The sequence below is a fragment of the Diplotaxodon limnothrissa genome, linkage group LG6 (assembly GCF_057381915.1).
Source record: "Diplotaxodon limnothrissa isolate DT_005_m linkage group LG6, D_limnothrissa_male_GT1.1, whole genome shotgun sequence".
Classification (NCBI taxonomy): Eukaryota; Metazoa; Chordata; class Actinopteri; order Cichliformes; family Cichlidae; genus Diplotaxodon; species Diplotaxodon limnothrissa.
Genome location: NC_140601.1, coordinates 40,343,747 through 40,366,245, shown reverse-complemented (window position 1 = coordinate 40,366,245; position 22,499 = coordinate 40,343,747). Strand labels below are relative to the sequence as shown.

The 22,499-nt window shown below is 44.4% G+C and overlaps 1 protein-coding gene across 1 annotated transcript in view; it reads right to left on the bottom strand.

Annotated features, from left to right (window-relative positions):
• Positions 1-1,184: 1,184 nt before the first annotated feature.
• The window catches only part of rptor (regulatory associated protein of MTOR, complex 1), a 209,728-nt gene continuing 188,413 nt past the window's right edge, over positions 1,185-22,499 (bottom strand). Inside the window, exons 27-36 of the mRNA XM_085355198.1 lie at positions 19,471-19,585; positions 19,274-19,398; positions 18,271-18,372; positions 15,252-15,299; positions 5,916-6,022; positions 4,755-4,882; positions 3,447-3,533; positions 3,249-3,365; positions 3,005-3,134; positions 1,185-2,386 (exon numbers count right to left, since the gene is read on the bottom strand). Coding sequence (XP_085211324.1) covers positions 2,318-2,386; positions 3,005-3,134; positions 3,249-3,365; positions 3,447-3,533; positions 4,755-4,882; positions 5,916-6,022; positions 15,252-15,299; positions 18,271-18,372; positions 19,274-19,398; positions 19,471-19,585 — 1,028 coding nt within the window. The 3' untranslated portion in view covers positions 1,185-2,317. The remainder of the gene's footprint in view (positions 2,387-3,004; positions 3,135-3,248; positions 3,366-3,446; positions 3,534-4,754; positions 4,883-5,915; positions 6,023-15,251; positions 15,300-18,270; positions 18,373-19,273; positions 19,399-19,470; positions 19,586-22,499) is intronic.

Sequence of the window (22,499 nt, the reverse complement as noted above, 5' to 3'; positions counted from 1 at the left end):
AGACAACAGACGCTTGTTTGTGAACAATTATTTATAATTTAGAAATTCATCCATAAAGGATATTCTCCTGTTTGTAGTGTGTTTCAGTAGAAACAGCTCAGCAACATCTGGAGGCTTCTTTGAATACACATTGAGGAAACAGACAAAACCCGGTGTTGTATTTGGTTTATTTCACTGATTTCATCTCCTGCTTTATGAACCACAGTCAGCAAAGCAGTCTGAAGTCACAGACACAAACCTGATTGTTTCACTTTTCCTTTCCTACTAAAGACTTTTTGTCCAGCTCTAAAATCTTAAAACTCAAAGCAGGATACTCAGAGATGAATGTGAGTGTGAGCTGAGGGCTTGGACCAGCTCAGTGAGCGTGAGGGTGGAGACTGACGTGGTGACCGGACTGCATGTTGTGTGGTATGTTTGGTGTTTCCAGTTCACTTTCAGTCTACAAATCCACTCCGTCTGTGGGGGAAAAGTAGAGCTCGGGAGGCGCGATGCAGATGGGAGGTGTGGCAGGAAAAGAGAGGGGGGAGCAGCCTTTGAATGCTAAAGCTCCCCCACCCACCCCCCAAGGCCAAGGCGAACAAAGAAGAATTAAAAACATAGAAAAATACAAGAAAAGAATGAAAAAAAAAAGATTAAAAAGGCAAAGCTGCCTCAGAGGAGAGGCACGAAGATGGTGATAATGCACAAAAAAAAAAAAAAAAAAAAAGCTTTAGGAAAGAGCACCACATTGACGTCAGTTTTCATGATCTCTTGCTTGTGACTGACCTCACCTGCCTATCATGCTGCAGGGGGAGGAGGGGGCTAACGGGGGCTCGTGAAATACCTGAGCGAAATCTAGGGGGCTGACTAAAACCTGATGCAGCGAGCAACAACAGGTGAGTCGGCGCTCTCTAAGCATGCGGCGCACTTTCGCTCCGTTACACATAATCAATCCAAAGAAGTCTGCAATAAAAGCAAAATAAGAGCTGAAATGAAACCCTGCAGCGGGGGTTCATCAAAAAAAAAAAAAAAAGGATCTGAATGAAGACAAAGCTGCGCCTGATTGGTTTAAATTAACAAGAAGCTTTACTTCTATTTGTATTTTCCAGAAGCCATAAAAATGAAAGCAGCTTTTTGAGGGCTTGTTTGACCCTCAGGTAAATCATAAAAACCGCCATCTTTACTGTGACAGCAGGTAAAGATGGCACAGCCATACGATGAAGTCTAAAGGAAACTCGCTGTCGTGAATGGAAATGTGTGCGTTTGTATTGCTGTACTGTGGCAGCCGAACACCCCCTCCAAATGGAAGTGTGTTTTTCTGTGGGAAACAGGAAGAGCTTGAGGCTGGATCGATCACGAGCAGTCTTATTGCTTTGCAGAGGCAGGTAGGTAGCTGCCGCGGTCTCCAGGTAGGACCAGGTACTTGGCTAGCTCTCCTCTCACTGTGCTAGATACAAGGGCATGCGTCATCCTAGTAACAAAGCAGGTTTAGCTAAAACAAACAAAACAAAAAGCACACCCCTCCGAGCCACAGCGAAGGGGACTGCATGGAAATGATGATTTTGTTTGGCACGCTGGGGCGAAGGAAGCGAGGAGGAGAACTGCAGAATGGGAGCAGGTGTCTTTTTGGGCAAGTCCAAGGCTATGAGAGCCCGCTGTGGGCAGGGCACATCTGTGCTATAATTCCTTCTAACACTCACAAAAACAAACTCGTCACGTCTGCCGGCTTGACGTTTTCAGGGAACAGTAATCACAATCCACCTTTCCGGGGTCCGTCCTTCCAAGCCCTTCCAAGCGTCTTGGCGGCAGGTGCTGCGAAGTCACGAAACTCCGCATCCTCGGCCAGTTTACGCACACGCACCGGGGTTCGGTGGCGTGGCGAGTTCATGTTTCCTGCACCGGTTAATGTGTTTGAACAGTGTGTGCGTGCTGTCCTCTCTCGCCACATCTGGATTGGGTCAGAGTTTGTTCAGGTAGTGATGCTCGCTGTGTGGCGAGGAGAGGCCCCCGGTGATCGACAGGTACCATTTTCTTTTCTTTTTTAAAATAGAACCTCTCTTCTTCTGTAGATGCTATTTAAATATACACACTCAGCACAGCCAAGTCTACAATCATTAGCTTCATAATAAGAATATGAATAAACAATGATAATATAATATATATAGAGAGTCGTCTGTAGCATGAGTTTTCGTCAGCAGCCATCACTAGAACATTCAGGGTGGTAATTGCATATGTACACGAAAAACAAAAAAGAACGTCATTTACATCCCGGTGCTTGAGGCTCAGGGTCACAATTCATGTGTGATGATGGGGAGGAGAGGTGATGGATGCTGGTGTGTTATCTGAGCCTCTTCTCTGCCGAGTAGATGGACATGTAGTAGTCGTTGCTGCCTACCGCCAAGTGAGGCTGCAGGGAGACGGAGAGAAAAGACAGGGGAGGTTACTTGGTAACTTCTTTTAACCAGAAGTTGGTAACCAACCTAGAGAGTCAGTGTTGTCCAGTTTCGGACATTAGCATTCATTCGCCGTCATGTTTCTGACTAACTGCGAGCCCAATATTCACCTCCCACCGCTCCAGAGAAGAATACCTGACTCTGTGTACACCAGCTAACTTTGCCCGAGTGCTCTTTGATGTGGAGGTTTGTCACTAAAGGAGGTAACAACTGTGACTGGAGGCAAATTTAATGAGCTCCGAGTAAGAAAACCAAAGAAATGAGCTAAACAAATGAAATTTCTCTTTGGGTTCAATGTGACAAGGAACATCTTTCACAATTTGCATAATTGTTTGATATAAAATTGATGAGTGCAGTTTTAAAGTGAAGACTGAATTGCAGATTAAATGCTGTGGCTAAGTACCTCTAAAGGAAAGCTCACTCGAACATTTCCACTTTGGGATGCATTGTTTTTTAAATTTCACTAAATTAGAGATATTCAGTTTTTTAATAACATTTATGTGTCAGGTATAGGTGTTAGCTTAACACAACAACAAAGACGATACAGATACACAGTTGAGCTCTAGTTTTACCCAGTGAGGATGGAAGGCTAAACAGCTGATGGCACCAATCCTTTGTCCCATGAAACCGTCATAGTACTTAATGTTGCTGATCACGTCGCCGTTTGCATTGTAGACCGCTATGAACTGGTTCATCGATCCACTGGAAGGTCGACAGTGAAACACAGAAGAGTCACACGCGTGCATTTAGGTATTTACTTGAGGAAAAAGCATCTGATTCTCTGGGTTTGACCCAACGTCAAGCAAACCAACTCACCAGGCGAACAGGTTGGCCTGTGGGTGGATGTCTAGAGCCGTTAAGCCTTTCACCGTCTGTAGCACATTGATGGACTCCGGCATCCGTGGCTCAAAGAACCGCACATCTCCGTTAACACTGACGGGATAACCAGAGTCAGCACAGGCAAGAAAACATTCAAGTTAGTGTCTGTGAGTCTGAGCAGGTGAAAGAGGATACCTGACGCTGATGATGTGCCCGTCTGTCTCCTTCTGTAGATGAGCTTTTACCACCCAGGCTCCGTGCTCCCTGTAGGTCATCACACGACTGCGGAGACACAACAAGCGTCAGTTAACTACGCTACAAGTGACATCAAGTCAAAACAAACCATTTAAAAAATATGTCTTTTGGTACATTAAGTGGTATTTTCACCACCAACAGGAGAGCCTCTAGTGTCTGATCATCCATGGGTGCAGTGAGGCCGAAAATATCTGCTACTCACTGTGTTTTGATTGACTGACTCACTGCTTTGGGCTAACTGGGTGTGAAAAAGCCCTGAAGAATTAAATGATTGCAGCAGAAGCGAGAATAAAAACACGTGTCTATCACACGAAGGAGCTTTTCTTGAAGCCTCATCCAGCAACACTTTAAACGCCGTTACAGTCGTTAAATTTCTTTCTTTCCTTAATTAAAAGCAAATCAAGTAATGTGACTAAACGATCTGGCTGTACAGTAAAGCTGGATGCACATTCAGTAGAAAGGCTCTGATCTGACCGCTGATTTAACTGGGTGGTGACTTTCTTCTTGGGTAACCAGTGTGGTATTAAAAAAAACAAAACAAAACTGAAGATAAATCCTGCTGCTCTACATGTAACGAGGATGACACACCACTGGGTGGCAGAGTGGCATCAAGGTGGGGAGAAAAAGCAGTCTTTCTGATTTTATTTTGTATGACCATCTTCTTGGGGCTGAGCGGCGCTCGAATTACCGGATAAGTAAAGAAACACTTTACAGTCGGAGCACAGATGTGCCAGAACGAGCGCCTGATCTGTCTAAGGCCGAATTTTAAGGACTCTTTTCTCCAAGCACTGAAAAAAGAAGCTTCTCTATACAAAATTTTCCTAAGACCGAGTCCAACCATCAGCTCTGGGCTGATCAACATGGGGAGGCAACAGTTGCTGAAAGATGTAACTCCCAGCCTGAAGGGGAACTATTAAATTAGCTTCATTTAAAGATTTATGGGCCACTTCATGTTTTAACTGCCTTGTTTTCCCCCTCAGGGGCTGAAATTAAAATAATGTTTAACCAAGCTGGGGGCACGGGGTCCATTAAAGGATGAGGCAACCCCAAAGGGAGATTTATGGCACACTACATACAATAAATATAGATTAGAGAAGTGAATAATGCATGAGTCTGGAGTAGGAGAAACTGCCATGTATGTTCTTCAGTGAAATTAAATAACGTTGAGACAGTAAAATAAAACCGTACTGAGAAATCATAAATTTGAAAGTGATTTAATGGGATTAGAAAGTGATGATGGGAGGCTACCATTCATTGGGGCCCATCCTCCGATCAAAGACCCGCACAGACCCGTCACCCAGACCGGCAACGATCAGCGAACGCTGGGAGTCGCAGGAGAGGCTGGTCACACAGCTGTCCGCTCCTGTTGGGATGTCCTGGCGCACGAACACACGCACACAAGAACACACACAAATCCTCTTGTTAAGGTCTGTAAAGGTAACGCTCATTTCACATTAAACCTCCTTTAAAATCATCAATCATGTGCTCTGTTGGCTCATTTGAAGCTGGGCGCAGCATCAATATGCAGCCATAGGCGAGACTGGGGCCATTTGTACTTGTATTAAGTCCATCCATCATGACAATGATTAGCACACCGAGGTCCATTAGATGTGTAAAAACAAGGAGAAAAGAAAGAAACCACACTAATGGTACCGGCTCTGCCTCACACTTCCATTACTTTGCCCAAACAAACAGCAGCAGCAGCAGCAGAGAGCTCCGTGAACACATTAAGTTTTAATGTGAAACGCCTCAAAAACAGGGTTGTTTTCATGTTTTAGCACCAAGAAAGTAATCCGAGTTGTTCCTGATGAATATTACAGCTTAAATCTAAAATTCCACCAAAATGCTTCCACACAGCGGCCTCGTTTGGGAAAAGTTGAAAGCTAGACTCAAAATCCTGCTAAAGGATCATTTTGTATTGTCAACGAATCGTGAAAGGACCAAAGTGTGATTTTTGGATACACAGAAGATCTGATGTAAAGTGTTGACGTTTAGATCACAACAACTGCGCTCTGTAGAGGTCGCCACAGCGAATCATCTGCTTCCATCTCACCCTGTCCCTCTGCATGTCCTCCTTCACTACATCCCTGAACCTCCTCTGCTGTCTCCCTCTTTTCCTTTGATGTTTAGATTTATGACAAATGGCAATAAAAGTCTCGTTAAGATTGAAATTCTACTTAGAAACATGAAACCTTCAAGTCTCATATTTTCTGAAACTACTTTCCAGAGACATGAAGGAATAAACTAAATCAGATGAAGGTCACGACAATGATTTAGGAACTAGAAGGAGGGCAGAGAGTCACACTTGACTGACACAGACCAACAGATGCTCCATTTGCCCTCAGCTCTTTTACCCGATTTTATAAAACTAATGAAGAGAAACACAAAGCAGTGAGGTGTGCCGAGTACCTGGACCTTCATTTCTCTGTCAGTGTCCCAGATCCTGACGACTCGGACGTCTCCAGACGTCATGAGGAACCCCGTCTCCTGCTCCCAGTCCACGACCATACCTGCTCCTACAAACACAGGACGACACAGCGACACTTACAACAAGCACAAATGGGACTGTGCGCTCGATACGAAGCACACACCAGGATTATTTATTGTTTTCAAAACAACAGAAGGTGGCTTTTAATCACAATTACACGAACAGCATAAGAATAATTTGCACACAATCTGCGAGCTGCAGTTTGAATTTGATGTTTTTTTTAAATTTCATTTAAAAAGGGACCTTTACAAACACCTATAAACACAGCTGCTAAACACACAGAACATGTGCTGATCCCAGTAATACACAGCCCACGCAATCTGTCGGAGGTTTCAGGAGGCTCACGCTGACACATGTACCAAGTCAAATGAAAGATTAGTGCGGCAGGCTCCTGCACCAGTGCGTCACTAATAAATACAACAGAAAGGAACAATCAAAGAATGAGCAAAAACCCTGCTGTCTGCAGAGTGTAAAGGTGCAGAAGAAATGTTTTTGCAGTAAAACTCGGACCATTAAAACCAAGTCATTCCCGAGTGTACAAAGGCGCACTTCATGCAGACTGAAGCATTGTTTAGCATTTTGCATCCTCCCTGTCAGGACGACCACTGGGAGATGCAAACAGTGACCCTGGAACTGCGCCTGTCAGCAGATTCCGGCTTTGATGAGTCAAATGGCACTCGAGCGAAAAAGTGAGGAAGGAAGAAGCTGAAGACAGCAGGACTCTTCGTGTGCTGGCAGTCACAGCAGGAATCAAGTGAACAGTGCAGCACAAGCTGTGCTGGCTCAGGAACGTCTGCGGAGGGAAGCTAACTGCAGCCGACAGCACGCTCCACGATGAGCGGCTAGGGTGTGACCGTTTCAGCGAGCTTCCTCCACACGGCCACGGGTCAACTGGTCAATTATGGTCTCTAGTTTTGACACTATTAATTTGAACAGTTCAACAAGCTGAACAGCAAATAAATGCCTCCTCCTTTTCTTTACTGCTGTTAGTCAGTTTAAATCCTTTGACCCAAGTTTGAATGGGAGTGTGAGGATGAATGGGGCGACGGACTGGTGACATGACCAGAGTGTACCCACTGTTTTGCTCTATGACAGCTGGGATAAGCTCCAGCGACTGAACTGAATCAGCGATTAAGAAAACAGATGTACGGGACATAACGCGAATTTGTGCTAACACTCTAAAATTGTTTTTAGGAAAAACAGGAGGGCTCTCATGGAGGAAAATTATTTTCTGAAACTTTCCAGCAGGCTTAGTAAATATGAACCCCCATAAAATACGTTCACCAGCCATTTTACACCAGTTAAACTGCTCATTAACATAAATCTCTAACCAGCCAATCACAAGGTAGCAGCTCAGCGCACTTAGACACGTAGGCATGGTGAAGATTATCTACTAAAATTCAAATGAACCATTAGAGCGGAAAAGAAAGGGGATTTAAATGATTTTGAATGTCATTGAATGGTTGCTGGTGCCAGCTGGGCTGAGTATTTCAGAAACTGCTGATGTGCTGGGATTTTCCATTAAAACCATCTCCAGGGTTCACAGAATGGCCAGAAAGAGGGAAGACACCCAGTGAGTGCTCGTTCTCTGGGTGAAAACACCTTGTTGATTCCAGACAGCTTGAAGCTGACAGGAAGTCTACAGTAACCATGTGCTGACCACGTCCATCGCTTTATGACTGTTAATAGCTTCCACAGTCACAAATAGAGGCAGCATGGTGGCACAGTGGTTAGCACTGTTGCCTCACAGCATTAAGGTCCACCATCAGGGCGGGTTCTTCCTGTGTGGAGTTTGCATGTTCTCCCCATCTTTGCGTGGGTTCTCTCCAGGTACTCAAGCTTCCTCCCACAGTCCAAAGACATGCAGTTAGTGGGGATAGGTTAACTGGAAACTCTAAATTGCCCAGAGGTGTGAATGTGAGAGCAAATGGTCGTCTGCGTCTATGTGTTAGCCCTGCGACAGACTGGCGACCTGTCCAGGGTGGACCCTGCCTCTCGCCCTAAGACAGCTGGGATAGGCTCCAGCCCCCCCGCGACCCTGGAAAGGATTAGCAGCAGAGAGTGGATGGCCTGTATTTATATAGCGCTTTACTAGTCCCTAAGGACCCCAAAGCGCTTTACATATCCAGTCATCCACACATTCACACACACATTCACACACTGGTGATGGCAAGCTACATTGTAGCCACAGCCACCCTGGGGCGCACTGACAGAGGCGAGGCTGCCGGACACTGGCACCACCGGGCGGATGGATGGAGTCACCAATAGAGCAACTTCATGATGTGGTGTAACAGGAGAGCAGGATGTGCGGCTGACGACTCTGGAGCAAGTGCATGATGCTGTCGTGTTAACACGAGCCAAAGTCTCTAAAGAAAAGGCAAAAGAGGGTCCAACGTGGTAGAGTGAGACATACCTAATAAAGTGGCTGATGAGTGTAGTTACAAGCCAACTTTGTGTGTATAGTCAGGGTTCAGCACCCCTCCAGGTCTAAGCTGACCCCCCTGCTGGTCCTATGCACCAGATATCTTTATTTGGCTAACGATCCCTCGGCTGCTCCCATTCGCTGCTCTTCACACTGCAGTCTGGCCTGCCTTTGAGTAAAGCAGCAACACTAATATTTGCCGCTGGCAAGCAAAATGAATCCAGAACAACCACTAAAATATCTGCGTTCATAAAACAACAAACAAACAAAAGCCAATACTTTCAAAGGTGCTCGTTTAGCCATAATTCAAATGTAACAGCAAAGCCACTTAAATGCTACAAACTGTTTACTGTCAAGAATAAAACAGATAAATAATTAAGCAAATGCCTACTGAGACAAGTGCAGAATATTCATAATTTACTGAAATGATCCACTGAAGGCAGGAGTGTAATTTCAGCTTTATCGCTGCACACAGTAATTCTGCCTCTCTCTCTTTCTGTCGCAGGAAACCCGGACCAGTAATAACCTTTTTTTTTTGTGTTGGAGAAAATGAGCAGGAGCTCGATCGGCTGACCGTACAGTGAAAACAGAGAAGTTGCAGCTTCTGGCTTTAAACTATGAGTTAACATGCTTGATAGTGGCGGCACAGTTTTAAAGGGCAAAGCTAGCGGCATGCTTTAATAGCAAATGGTAGACAGATGAAAGTCACATGATTCTGAGAGCATTAACCTGAACAGACCTCTGACATCAATCGTCTGGACGACAGACTGGAAGCAAATCTTTTCTATCAAACGGCTCAGGATTAACACACGTAACAGGTTTTATGCATATTACATGTGCAAGACCTTCAAACTCTGTGCGAACTACTAAATTTATGTCTGGTCAGCTAACCTGCAGTGACCAGCATTTTAATGGAGCTTTAACCACACGTGCTGCTCGTCTGCATTTTTCGGAGGCTTTTCTGCCTTCAGTGAAAGCCAAAATGACAGGAAATGATGGGCGAGACAGACCGGAAATGAGGGGTTACAAAGGTCACGGGGCAAATTAAAGCAAGGAAGGTTATTCTATTAAACCACAATGAGGGTGCACACAAACTACTTGATTCTCTGTACATATACAGTACGTGTCACTGCACCTTGTCTGTGTTGTGTTAAAAGCTAAAGCCTGTGTGTTTTCCATTTTAATTGACGTAATTTTCAAAGTACATAATGCATCTTTTTTTCATTTTAGTAAACAGAATAAATCCTCTTAGCTCACTTTGATAACCTTGGCGCAGATGGAGAAATGCATTTCCAACAAGCCAGAGTGCAGACGCTCTAACGGAGGGTTGAATGGTGGAGGAGAAGAAATAATGGGGCAGGTAGCAAAACACACATTAAAAACACACTCCATCTCTCCCCCTTTCTTGCAGGAGTGCTTTCACCACAGACGTTACAGAAACAGCCTCCTTTTCTATCCTCTTGAAACTCATCACGCCAAGCTTCATTTCCTCCTGTTCCTCCTCCTTTCTCTCTGAGTCACTTCCTCCTCCTGTTTTTACACAATCAATAGCCATCTCCAGCTCACCCACCTGTGTCAGCACCTTGCTTCATACATTCATCTAATTTTTTTTAACACTGCTTATTTTTATTCTCATTTGCTTCCTTTGCAAAACGAAGTGTAGATGAAAAGAGAAGAAGCTATTTTCTTTGCTCTTCCTAAACCTTGTTGAAGAGCGAACACGTTAATTATTAGACATCTCCCCCGGCTGATCTCGAATCATTCACGCGTCTCATTTATCAGTCGTGACTGAGCTTCCGCTGCTGTGTCACAATACCGCTCGGCTTCTCTTACACTGTCAGGAAAACCCAAGCCCCGTGCGGCGGCTTCAAATCAAAGCGTGACGTCACCCGGCCCGCTCGGGCGTCACGCCGCCGGTGTGCCTTGGCACATGTTGGGGAATAGCATGCAGGGGAAACCGCTTCACAAGACTGTGCGGGCTTCTCACGCTGTGAAAAGGAGGAGGCGGCATTCCCTTTGAGGCTGACAGACTGGTAATGAGGAAATCTGGGTTACAATGAGTGGAGGGGAGAAGGGAAGATTCCCCAGTGCACTGAAGTGTGTGCAGGAGGAAACGCACATCAGCAAACTTTCCCAAAGATTTACATACAGCTCATCAACGCCTTTCTCTGTGTGCTCTCACAATAAGAAATTCTTTGGGCCAGTGGTTCTCAAAGTCAGGGGAAAACTGGAGTCAAATAAAATGATGCACAGACCTGCTTTTCCTGCAAAGCATTAAAGGACTGCCGGGCAGAACTAAAGCATATAGTGATTCGAAAACAAACGTCATTACAAATTAAACAGATGACGAGCAAAATATTAGCTGCTTTCACCCTTTATTAGTTTCATCATTTGTTTCGGTAATGACACAAAATGAAGTTGGTAATGTTTGGCAAACGTTGCTTTTGGGAATGTCAAACTCAGGCTGCACTCCTGGCAAGTCAGCTGATTGCAGTGTTTACCACATTACCTCTGGTACTGCTCACAGGGAATAAGCTATTCGACTTCCTTCAGCCTGCCTATAGCTGCTGTGAATCTGCCAGCTGTGTCACAGCACACCTCCACCCCAGTGCCACCTTTTTACACTGCGTCTAACTTGATCAGTGTCCTACCTGTTGGCACCGAAGCCTGTTCTGTTTTGTACAAAGGTCTTGCTCCTGCTCTCCCTGCTTTACGCTTTTAGGTGCATTCACGTGGAAGGCAGAGTCCCTGACCAGAGTCACAGCCCCAAATCAGAAATATTCCATACAGATGCTGACTGAAGTCTGATAATACGGCTGAGTTTGAAATTGTATTTCTTGTCTCAGGGATTTGAAACACGATGCTCCTTGAACACAGCCTTTGTGACTTTCTTCTGAAGATTTCCTTTCTTAACTCTTTCTATGTGAAACAAAAGTCACAATTTCTATGCATCATGCGCTAATGACTTAACTCTTTTTAGTTAACTTCCTGGGCAAAGTGACAAAGCGCAAACTTCCCAGATGTTCCACTGACTTGATGACTAAAAGAAGCCGATTAAAAGAAATATGGCTGACTTGTTGCTTCTGTTACATTCTAGAAAATATTCTAGAAAAGAAAGAGGATCAGAAGAGATAAAGGAACACTTTTTGAATTAAAATCAATGCCCAAAATAGCAGTGAAGCAGTGTGCAGCCCCCATTCACCCCTGCTGGAGCTGATGCTTCAGTCCTAATTAAGATATATTAAGCTTGAGACGCTCGAAGAACATTTAGCTGTACGCCGGCTTGCAGTCTCGTTTGTCTCTCCATCTCTCTGCCTCTCTATCCAGGTGCTCCTCTCGCTAACTTCTCGCTTCCACTATCTTTCCCGCGTTAGCTCTTCCATTCTGTCCCACTTCAAGCGGCTAAATTCTCCCTGACAGCTGTCAAAAAACTTCACTTTGAGTTCAGAGGGTCACAGATCTGAAACCTTAAACCAAACCTTTCAGTTCTGTCTCTTGCAGACAACACTCAGCTGCTCAAAACGGGATATCATCCTGCCTTAGAGGGAACCTTTGTGGGCCTGAGCGGGTCTTAGTTACCCACACAGAAATCAATTTGGACATGCAGAATTGAGTTGTGAGAAGGAAGGAGCTGGCAAAAGGAGTGTGGGCAATGTTTCCTCAGCTGGAAATCTGACCACGTTACAGAGGTGGAGGCATAGATAGCTTCCAGGTACAATCTCTCTTTAAATCTGGTATTTCGCCCTCTCTGCTTGAGTCCTCCCCAGTCAAAAACGGCACTGATATTGTTAGCAGATGGCCTTCCCCTTGCTGAATCATTAACTGGGCAAAAAAAGCTAGTTTAACACCAGTAACAGCCAGCAGGCTTGTGGTGGATCATCACTGCTCCGGCACCAGTTTGCCAAGAAAATCCCCAATTTGTGATATTTATCTATTCCTTTGCATAAATATCTTTGATTCACTCCCATCTTTCCTCTCCGGAGAAGACGCCTTCCTCTGACTTCTTATTCTGCACCATTATCTCCAGTGACGGCCTAACTATCCCACACACTGCAGCTTATTAAAACTGGCGCTGAGGCCTTCCTGCTTCTTCTCTCCCTCAGCGTTTTTCAATCTCCTCACTTTATCCTGTTTGCTTTGAAAAGGTCTTCCAGGATTCTGGTAATAAACCTCCAAGATTACTGGGAACTTACCCAGCACGCGCGTGCCTCTGATAGACAATGATGTCACGATACGGGAGCGTTCTGACGGGCAGGGAGACTTCCCCACTTTGGCATTTGGTTAACCTTTGAAAGAGCTCGGACCTGCTTGGCTGACACAGACCTCCTGAAATGAGCTCTAAGCGGCCGACATTATCACCTGTTGATCTGATTATTGGGGAGAGGAGACTAGCACAAAGTTCTCACGCCATTTTAAATAACTTAAGGAAATGGGTTCTGATCCAGGATTGCTGCTGGAGGTCTCACAGGCAGGAATATCTTTCTGATTCACCTCCCAGTGGCTGCTTTTCTAAACTCCGGCACCCAATCAGCTGTAGAAGATGATCGAGGCGTCAGATCCTGAATATAAACACTGGCTTTACATCTAAAAAATAATAATTTATATATTTTAGGAATTTTATATCAAACGTTATACATTTTTAGAATCCTGTAGTGACAATAATCTCTTTAGCTTTTTATTATGTAGTTTTTAAAAATGTGTTCACCTACAAAACAGTGAAAATCTGTGATGTGCGTTTATGTAAAAGCTGCAGACAAAAACCCTGCAGCCTTTTGTATCACTGCAACTTCACACAAGGTTCTGGAGGCCTGATGTTAACAAGGTCCCAGGCAGCAAGGCTGAATGTAAAGCAGGACACAAAGCGTGTCTCCATTTAACCAAAGAAGCGAAGTCAGCCCTACTTCTGCTCATGCACAAGAAAAGGGACAAAGAGAAAGATGATTAAAGAGGAGAAAAAAAGAAACAAACCTAATGGCATTAAAAGGAATAAAAATAAAACAAAGGACAAAGCTGTGTTGTAACATATTGCAATTATATGTATCAGAACTTAATTAGATCGGCTCTTAGTCTAATCTGCAGAGCTGTGACGTTTGTTCGCTTCAGTCCATCTAACCCCAGAACAAACACTGATTAGAAATTTCTGGTTTGCTCTCTCTGTGCTTCCTTTCAGCCTTAAATAAACACGAGCATGACCTTATTTTCAAGTCATCTCCAACTTTTCTTTCCTTATTTTCTCTCCATCTATCCTGTCTTCCAATCTTCTCCTCTGCCATCCGCCTACTTATCCACCCCTTTTAACCGCTGTCTGACCTTCCCTCTTAAGAATTCTCCCATTTTTACCTAGAAACCTTATCCCTCTTGTTTTCTGCACAAAGCTCTACCTCCAGCGACAGCCTCTGCATACTAATGCAGCTGCAGCAGCTGCAGGAATAACTTCTCAGAGCCAGTTGCCAGCCGCAGTCCTGTAATTCCACTGTTTCCTCTGAAGTTTAACAGGCTGAACCCTCCAGTGAGACAGACATAGTCCCAATTAAACACCGACACCCATGGGACCAGATTCAATTTGTGTGTGTGCACGTTTTTTTTTAAATAAATGAAAGAAGCTGTTTGAGGTGACGATGAAGAGTGACTGGAGACTATGCAGCTATGTGAAAGTATTATTTTACATGCCGAGTTAATCAAATACCCATTTGCAAATGTGCCTGCAACTGAGTGTTCGGTACAAGGATCCCATAATTTAAAAGCTGAATAACTAGCCAAGTCAAAGCGGTGTGCGTGTGGCTGAAGTTATGATGCATGGGTTTAAGGATGATCTTTTTTGCAGTTCCTCACAATCTAAAGAAGCCAAACAATATTTCCACAGAGATTACTTTTTGGGGTTACAGTTTCAATATAATCAGATCACAGCTAATGTGTCTCCTGCAGTGTGTATACACTTTGAGGATGTTTGCATATATCCCAGCAAACCATTCCAGTGTATTTAGAGAGTTATGTTACTAAAAATGAAGCTTACTGCTAACAAAGAACCAACATGTCTAAAGCTAATCAGCCATTTTTCACTGATTTTTGCCTTGGTCATGGAGATTTAGTTCAATTTAGCATAATACCATTTAGACATGACGTTCATATGGTCACACGCCATTTACATGTCCTGCAGCTTTTTAAACTTTCATGACTGGTTAGTTTTAAAGATTAGGGCGGTTAGTTAGCCAGCTAAATATAGCTGCAAGAATCTCCCAGTGTTTACTTACAAAGTGGGTTCTGATTGTTTGAGCAGTGGCTGATTTTTAACTGCTCATTTAACATCTGCATAATTATCTGTTTAGGTAACACTGGCTTATTTACACTGATATTGCTTGACATGCACTGCCTCTGAAAACCAGAATCTTTTATTGCAAAAGACTCAAGTGCAGACAGCTGCTACAATCTGACATTCATTAAACTGTCGCTGGCTAGAGGAACAGAAATCTGCTTTCTCACTTTTGTCTGAAATTAAGGAAAACTAAGTTTGTAAATAACAACCTGATTAGAGTTAAAGGTTAAAGGAGGTAGGAATTAAGAGCTTTTGATATCAACTTTAAAAAGTTTGTGCTGGCCTTCTGAAGAGGACATGTCTGTGCTAGTGGAAGTTTTTTCATCATGGAGCGTGCTCTGAACTTGGGTTGACTGTCAGGGATGGAGTAATGAAACATCACCAGACAGGTGAATGAATGAAGCGTGCTGGTAGTGGTCAGGGGAATAAAGGAAATTTCTAAATGAAAGACACACCCTTGGCTGTTTAGTGCAGCACGTGCTTTAGTAGTGAGGGAGAATAGAAGGGAAATGCAACACTCACCTCCTTGCTTACTCCTGTCAAGATAGATGGAGACCCTTCTGGCCAGACCTGCGAGCAGGGGGAAGAGGAGCGTATGGAGGAAGGAAGGGAAGATGGAGAGGGGGGGGGGGGGGGAGGAGAGCAGGAACGTAACAAAGCAAGCGACAAATTAGCAAGAACCCCTGTGCATGCTAACCCAACATCCACACACACCTAACAGAGCTGTAATACCCATGAAGTGACGGTGGGTACTCCTCGCCACTTCATGGGTATTACTCTACATGCACTTGAAGAGCAGAGGAATGAACAAGGCTGCTGCTTCCCAGCGTGGTAACTCCCAAATGACAAACAGCGGCACGTCAACACCAAAGAGCGGAAGGAGATTTGAGCCGAGCTGCCACCTCTGCATTACAAACTGCGTCCCCAGCATCCGAACCTGCAGGACGCAGAATCTAAGATCCCTTCACCCACAGCGTTAAAAAGCAGGCAGGGTGGAGCTGAGTGTGCATCAGTTTGTGGCTGGTCAATAACAAAAACAACACCTGGAAATAATCAAGGTGCACAAATATGTATGGATTCTTATGGAGACTTGTTGCTTCGGTCTTGCTGCCTTGTTCAGCCTCTCTCTCTCGGGGGGGGGGGGGGGGACCACAAAACAATATCAAAGACCCAGCAAAATAACAAAAAGCCAGACAGTCCACAGAGATGGATCATTGATGAAAAACAGCACAGGAGCGTGTTATTGGACGATGGGAGGGGGGGCGGGTTGAGTGAGGACAGGTCCTGCTGGTACTCTTGTGTGAGTGTGTTTGTCTGGCAGCATCTCCTTGAGAAATGCTCAGTCTTGTTGCAACTGCCTACAGAGGTAGAGCAGGATTTTGGCAGCGAGAAGACAGACTTGTGTAATATTTCATTAGGTTTTACATTATTAATGCAGCTGAGGCAACGCTAAAAATCTTAAAAATTCTAAACACAGCGTTATTGTACTCAATCTGAAAGACGTTCCAAGCAATGGTAATAACTCAGAACTGAATACTGGGCCAGGAGGTGGTGGGTGTGAATGCACCAGGGAAAGCAGAGTCTGCGTGAGATTGCTGAGGTTTCTGAGATCTACTGCCAAGTTCATTTTTATTTTTTTTACATTTTGGAGCACAACAAGCCAAAGCTGGATTCTTCAGTAAAACTTTTTCAAGCGAGGTCTCATCTGAGTGGCTGCTTATATTAAAACTGATGCCTTCACTAGGTTCTGCATACAGACTGCAAAACAGTGGACTGTCACCGACGACACATCCAGGATAACAAGCACACCATTAAATGTTAAAGTTTCAGAGAAAACATGGCTGTGGCTCGCTGTCGGACAGTCCTCCGCGGAGGGAGAGCTTCTCAGGGCGGTTTGTGTCGTGAGAGTCAGACAGAGACCGCTGTTAGTTAAGTGTGTCTCCTCCCTGCAGGGGCCCGCAGAGATCTGGTGACTCGGTAATGACGGAAACACGTATGTGCACACGGCATGAGGTCCACACCTCTGCACAGATATGCAGTCAGGCACTGAATCAGCCAGTCACTCAATCTGACAGCTCTGCTCTGGCTGCTGCCAATTAGCCAAACACGGTGCCGCATCTCGTATGGGACACGCAGTTATTAAAAAAACAAAAAAAAACTTCTGCGCTCGTGCTAAAGTGCACCATTTTAATACGGATGGATGAGCGCTACGTAGGTAATCGCTGCGTTTATCACACAGGTTATGCTCAGAAACAGTCATTCTTACAGCTGTCACAGTTGCTCCCAAAAACATCCCAGTAGTATCGGCTGAGAAACGCTCGAGGCAGAAATTTAAAGCAGGGGAGAGAGTTAAGGAGATCGTGCGCAACCTGACGCAACACACCGGTGGGTGGAAGTGTCTGACAGGTGTGTACAGTGGGTGCCTGCATCGCATTTGTGAATATCTCCGCCTCGGGAGTTGTGTGTAAGTGTGTCAACACGAAGGTAAACATGGCAGCGGATCCACCAACGTCCACAGTCCCAGTTTTATAACGATCACTAAAGCAATGTGAACAGTCTCACAGGGGAAGAATGAGAAATACCTACCTTCTGCATTTCGTGATTGATTACGTGCAGACTTGGAATGTAGGGCCCGCAGTAGGTTAAACAGCCCCCGCTGTTTCAGGTGTGACAGGTATATATGACAGATGTTGAACGTGTGAGAAGGTGAGGGAGGTGAAGCTGACAGCGGATTTTAAATTAGACCTACATTCGTGGACTTAAACCGGCCGCCACCGGCAGCAGAAACAACCCGAATGCAAAAGTATGGAAATAAAGTTTCGGCTGTGTCATTTTTCATTTGTGTGAAATTGGTTATTTTTAAAGCAGCTTGTGACAAACTCTCCCGGACTTCCAGTGACGGTGAAGTGGTCTGCCCTGGCTGCTGCCCCTCAAATCTGACATTTTTAGTGATTTGAACAGCTCTGTGGGATGAGCACACGTGCGGTAATTAAAACCGAAGCTGTGCGAGTGAGTGTTTGCTGCTGGGTTTGATGGGGTCTGGGTCACTGTGCGACTGAAATGCTCTCATCGGTGCCACCTTTTATTCAGAGATGAATTTCTGAGGTTTAAAACACCAAACACACTGTAAAAAAAACAAGAAAAACTACCTTCAGGCTTCAGTGCTGTGTGATTTTAGTCCAGTTATGTGTTGGACTTTTTCTTTTATCCATCTAAAACCTGAGCTGTGTTTAATTTAAAAAGATATAAGTGTGAACGTAACCTTAACCTACTTTATTAGATGTACTTTACTGTAATTGTCAGCTGTGGCTGTATCGTTTCAGCAAAATTGAATTTTTTCTTTTAGTTTTTTTCATTACTTAGTTTAAGGAGAAAAAAACCCTCCTCTCAGACCTTCTCTGTAGGCGGAGCAATGAGGACGTATGACTGGGATGCTTTGGGACAGTTTGTGGTTTTGGGGTATGGGTGGGACTGCGGATGGGTTGGTGACACAGTAATAAAGAGCGTTGGTCTTTACTGTGCGTGCTGATGGAGGGCTGACCTCGGGTAGTGGGCAGCATATCGGAGAGACCCTGCCACGCCGTCACCATCTCCGGATTCTTCTGGTCAGCAAAGTTCTTCCAGATCCGTAGCGCTCCATCATCTGGAGAGACGAGAGAGAGAGGGAAAGATACAGAGTAAGAGAGAGAGAGGCAGGAAAAAAAATGCAGCGTGGTGTAAACGCTGAGGCTGGACGCAGCTGCACAGACACCAGCATCCTGTTTGTAATCTTTATGCACTTTAAAGTGTTGAACTGCGTTGATGAAAACCCTGAACCAAGACTCTTTCACACACACACTGTGTCTTGACTGTCAACACACACTCCTCAAAAGAAGACGGAGAGTGTGTAACGCCGAGCGGCATCTTAAAAGGCTCTGTGCCTGTGAGCATCTCGCCAGAAAGAAACAACGAGGCAGGAATCTAACCTCCAAAACCTCTGCGGCAAAGACACCAAGATAAAACACGTCCGTGCACTCTTATGAGGAAGCTATTACAGGCCATAAAAGTCTCCACTTGATTTACAGCCTGCGTTTTACTTCTTTTAATGCTGATTCTTTTTTATAACTAATGTCCTGCCCTGCTATCCTTCAGAGCATGAGTGATGGGGAAAAGCTGAATAAGTGAACATTACTTTTTGATGAGATGGAATTTAGATTTATCAATACTGAAGCCTTTTATCAAAGCTTCTTAGCTTAATTTAACAGAAGGAAGACCAAACAAAATAAATGTGTTTGTATTTTAATGTCGAGTTGTTTTCTCCGGTTCCTGTGGGTGATGAAGATAAAGCCATGGAGGGTAATTGCTTTCTTCTTTTGATGAATGATGATGACTACACATGAGTGCTCTGTGTGTAACAGCCAAGTGTTTAAGGCTTGTTGCTGCTACAAATGAGCCTCTCTGCGATTTCTGCTGTTGCCAGTGGGCGTGGACATTTGCGCTGATAACTTGGATGCACTTGTGCATCTGAACTCACACTTTTGTGCGTGTGTGTGTGTGTTAGAAACCTGTTGCGGTGAGCAGCAGTGAGCAGTCGTGTCCGTTCAGGTACTCCATGGATGTGATGCGAGTATAACGAGGGTTTCCGTTGTAGAAGTAGTCCAGTCTCTCGCCCTTCTCCCAGTCCCAAAAGCTAAAACAAACACACTCATTAGACGACAATATGATCTGTTTAACATTTTAACTGAATGTGGTAGTCTCTGACCAGATGCTGTCCTTGTCAGCCACAGCGATGCAGGTGTTGAAGGGGTGGAACTTGACCACTGATGGCACTCCGGGGTTGCGGTTGATGAATATTTGATCATCCAAGCGAGAAATACCTGAAACAGAGGAGAAAATCCAAAAGTTGGTATGAAAGGATGATGGATTCATCCAAACCGGAGGTTTGTTTCCCGATGCAGGTTAAAGTAAGTGGCACGCAAATGGGGGAACAACCTGTCTGCTGGCACACCTAACCCACGCCTGCAGCTGCAACCTTACAGGGAGTAACTTAATGAACAAATAAAATGTAGTCTGTCCCGCCTTCCTCTTGCTTTTGGCTGAATCAGGGAGCCTACAGCTGTTCACTGTTGGTCTGGGGTCAGTACCTACTACTGCTCGATACTCAGGTAACTTTCCTGCCACCCGAGAAGCATTTAGGAGAGTTTATGAGTTGGGCTTTAGGTAGTAATTTTTGTACCTATTGAGGTGTTAAATTTTCACAGTGCTTTTACTTCTACGTAGCGACTCATCTTTTTTGGCCTTGGCTCTCCATGAAGCTTTCTTTTAAACTTTTAAAATGGCAAAACTGTTAACAGCTCGATTCCTTCCATCTTTTTTCCAGTTTTTGTATCCCAGAGATCAGCGTGTGGTTTTTAACAAATAAACTTAAAAGATTTCTCTTGCAGATTTTTCAAATTCTGCCTCTGATCAAAATCAAAAGCATTTTAGTACAAAACAGAGGAACAAAATAACATAAGAGCTACAACAAAAAGGTTTATTTAAAAGTCCATTAGCAGTGCACACTTTCTTAAACTGACTGACAGGTTTTGTCATGTCCAAGAATACCAAAGACACCAGCTGAGGGCCTCAGGACTCTCTCAGTGGCACATTATTGAGTTTTGTGTTCGTGAAAATTATTCTTTTGTCCTCTAAGTTTCTTAAACACACTAATGCAGTTCATATTTCCATGCTCTGTCAGCAGATTAAAAAGAAATGTTCAAAGAATACAGTTTAATTACTAGTTTTTAATTGTATAGGATAATAAAGGATAATAAAAGGTACACTCAGCGCAATAATGTGGCTCACTGACACATTTCTAATAGCTTTTGGAAAAAGAGAAATTTATTCTTCATGAGGTTTTGCATCATAGGCTGTATAAATGGCCTGGCTCTCATAGACTCTACCTGAGTACCCAAAGCACTTTGTACAAGTTGAGTTTTGAAAGTGTGAACAACAAGTGAGAGGTTAGTCTGGCAGCACACCCTGCTTTATCACCTTTTTTACCCTGAATGGCTCCGTCATTTACCAAATCACCATGATACTGTATGTGACATGAAAATAAAGGCACAGATCATAAAATCAACTCAAGTGAGAAGTAGGGCCATTTTCTCACAGACTTTTATACAATCAGACTTCTTTTAGCAACCAGACGAGTCGCCAGCTGCTGGCCACTGGAAAGACTGCAGGTTTTATGCACTTAACTCTATTTTATTTGACTTTATTTATTTTAAAAACATACATCTATGCTTTGGGTGCACACATTAAATACTGGGCTGTAGTATTGCTTGGTGAACATAAATTAAATACGGAATCGGGGCCGAGATTCCCAACACAACACAAAGGTCAAGTATGATCTGAACTTTATACTTTTAACAGTAGTACTGAGAAAAAAAATTTAAAGACAAGTATTTGGTTTTTAAAGTATTTGTATAAGTTAAAACAAAAAGCAAATAAAGTTTCCTGGAAGACATTTTCAGAAGTAGAACGTGGAATAAAGGAAAAAAAGGACAAAGCACAGCCTGGCCATCGACAGGAAGACTTGAGGCAAAGAAGGAGAACAGAGCAAAACATGAAACGGTCTGCGGTGGAAGAGCCGAGGCAAAGAAAACAGTGGAGTTGTGTACCCCACTGGCAGGTTTCGCTGCGAGTAAAAACACGTTGATAAATCTGATGACTTGACTGCCTCACTATATGTTGTCATGGCAACAACACATGCCGGCTGCCGACCCCGTCCTTGGCTACACGAACTCACTCCCGAGACCGCCGTAACGAGATGAAGAACAATGAAGGGGGATGGATGCAGCTGTGACGGAGGAAAATGTAGTTGGAGGGAGAAGCTGCAGAGGCCGGCGGTTAAAAGCCGGCCGAGATCATCATCACGACTCGCTTTATGTGCACGAAGTGTGACATCACAGTAGATACAGAGCGACTGTAAAAACAGAGTACACCTCAGAAGTGCACAGTGAAGTGGGCAGACTTTGCACCGCCAACAAAAACAACAGTACAAGTCAGATCAGGTTCACAGGCTACAGAACATCGTTTGTTCTCTTCTCTCTTTGCTAGCTTTGCTGCCTCGTTCTCAACTCCTCCATCTTCCTCCATCGTACCCTCCCCCCTCCTCCTCCCTCCTTCCTCTCGCCTTGGTTCTCTCTCTGGAGGGATTCGACTGAATGAGGGCAACCCTACTACTTCTCTCTTTCAGAAAACTGCGAGGGGAATTCAATGATTTAACGAGAGCGGGATAGACGTGTGCGTGAGCAAGCCTCAGCTCTGACGCCAATCGCCTCGTGACTGTGTGTGTGTGTTTGTGTGTGCATGTGTGGAGGGGGCTGCCGGTGACGTCGGGGGTGTTAGTTATTCTGTTTGAGAGCTGCTCAAACTTCACCCGGGGAGTGTGTGTGTATGCTGGCACTGGAGCCTCTTTAATGTGCGAGTGCATGTGAGGGGAGACCTGTGACTCACAAAGAGGACGTCTCCTGCTGTGAACTGATTTCAATCAAGCCTTCCATCCCTGCGAATCATTTGCAAACTTGCTCACCTAAAATTTTTGATGCATCTTGATGTTTTTCGGGGACAGTCTGGATTTCACCCAAGTTAGCCTCATTAGGGCTCCGGAAATAGTCAATTAGACACGACTGTCAGTCACTTGTAACAGTTTAATCAACTAACACAGGGACTATTTTGTGCTTGGGTATTATATTACCAATGAACCTTTGTTAGAAAAACAAACAAACAAAAATAACTTCCATAAAC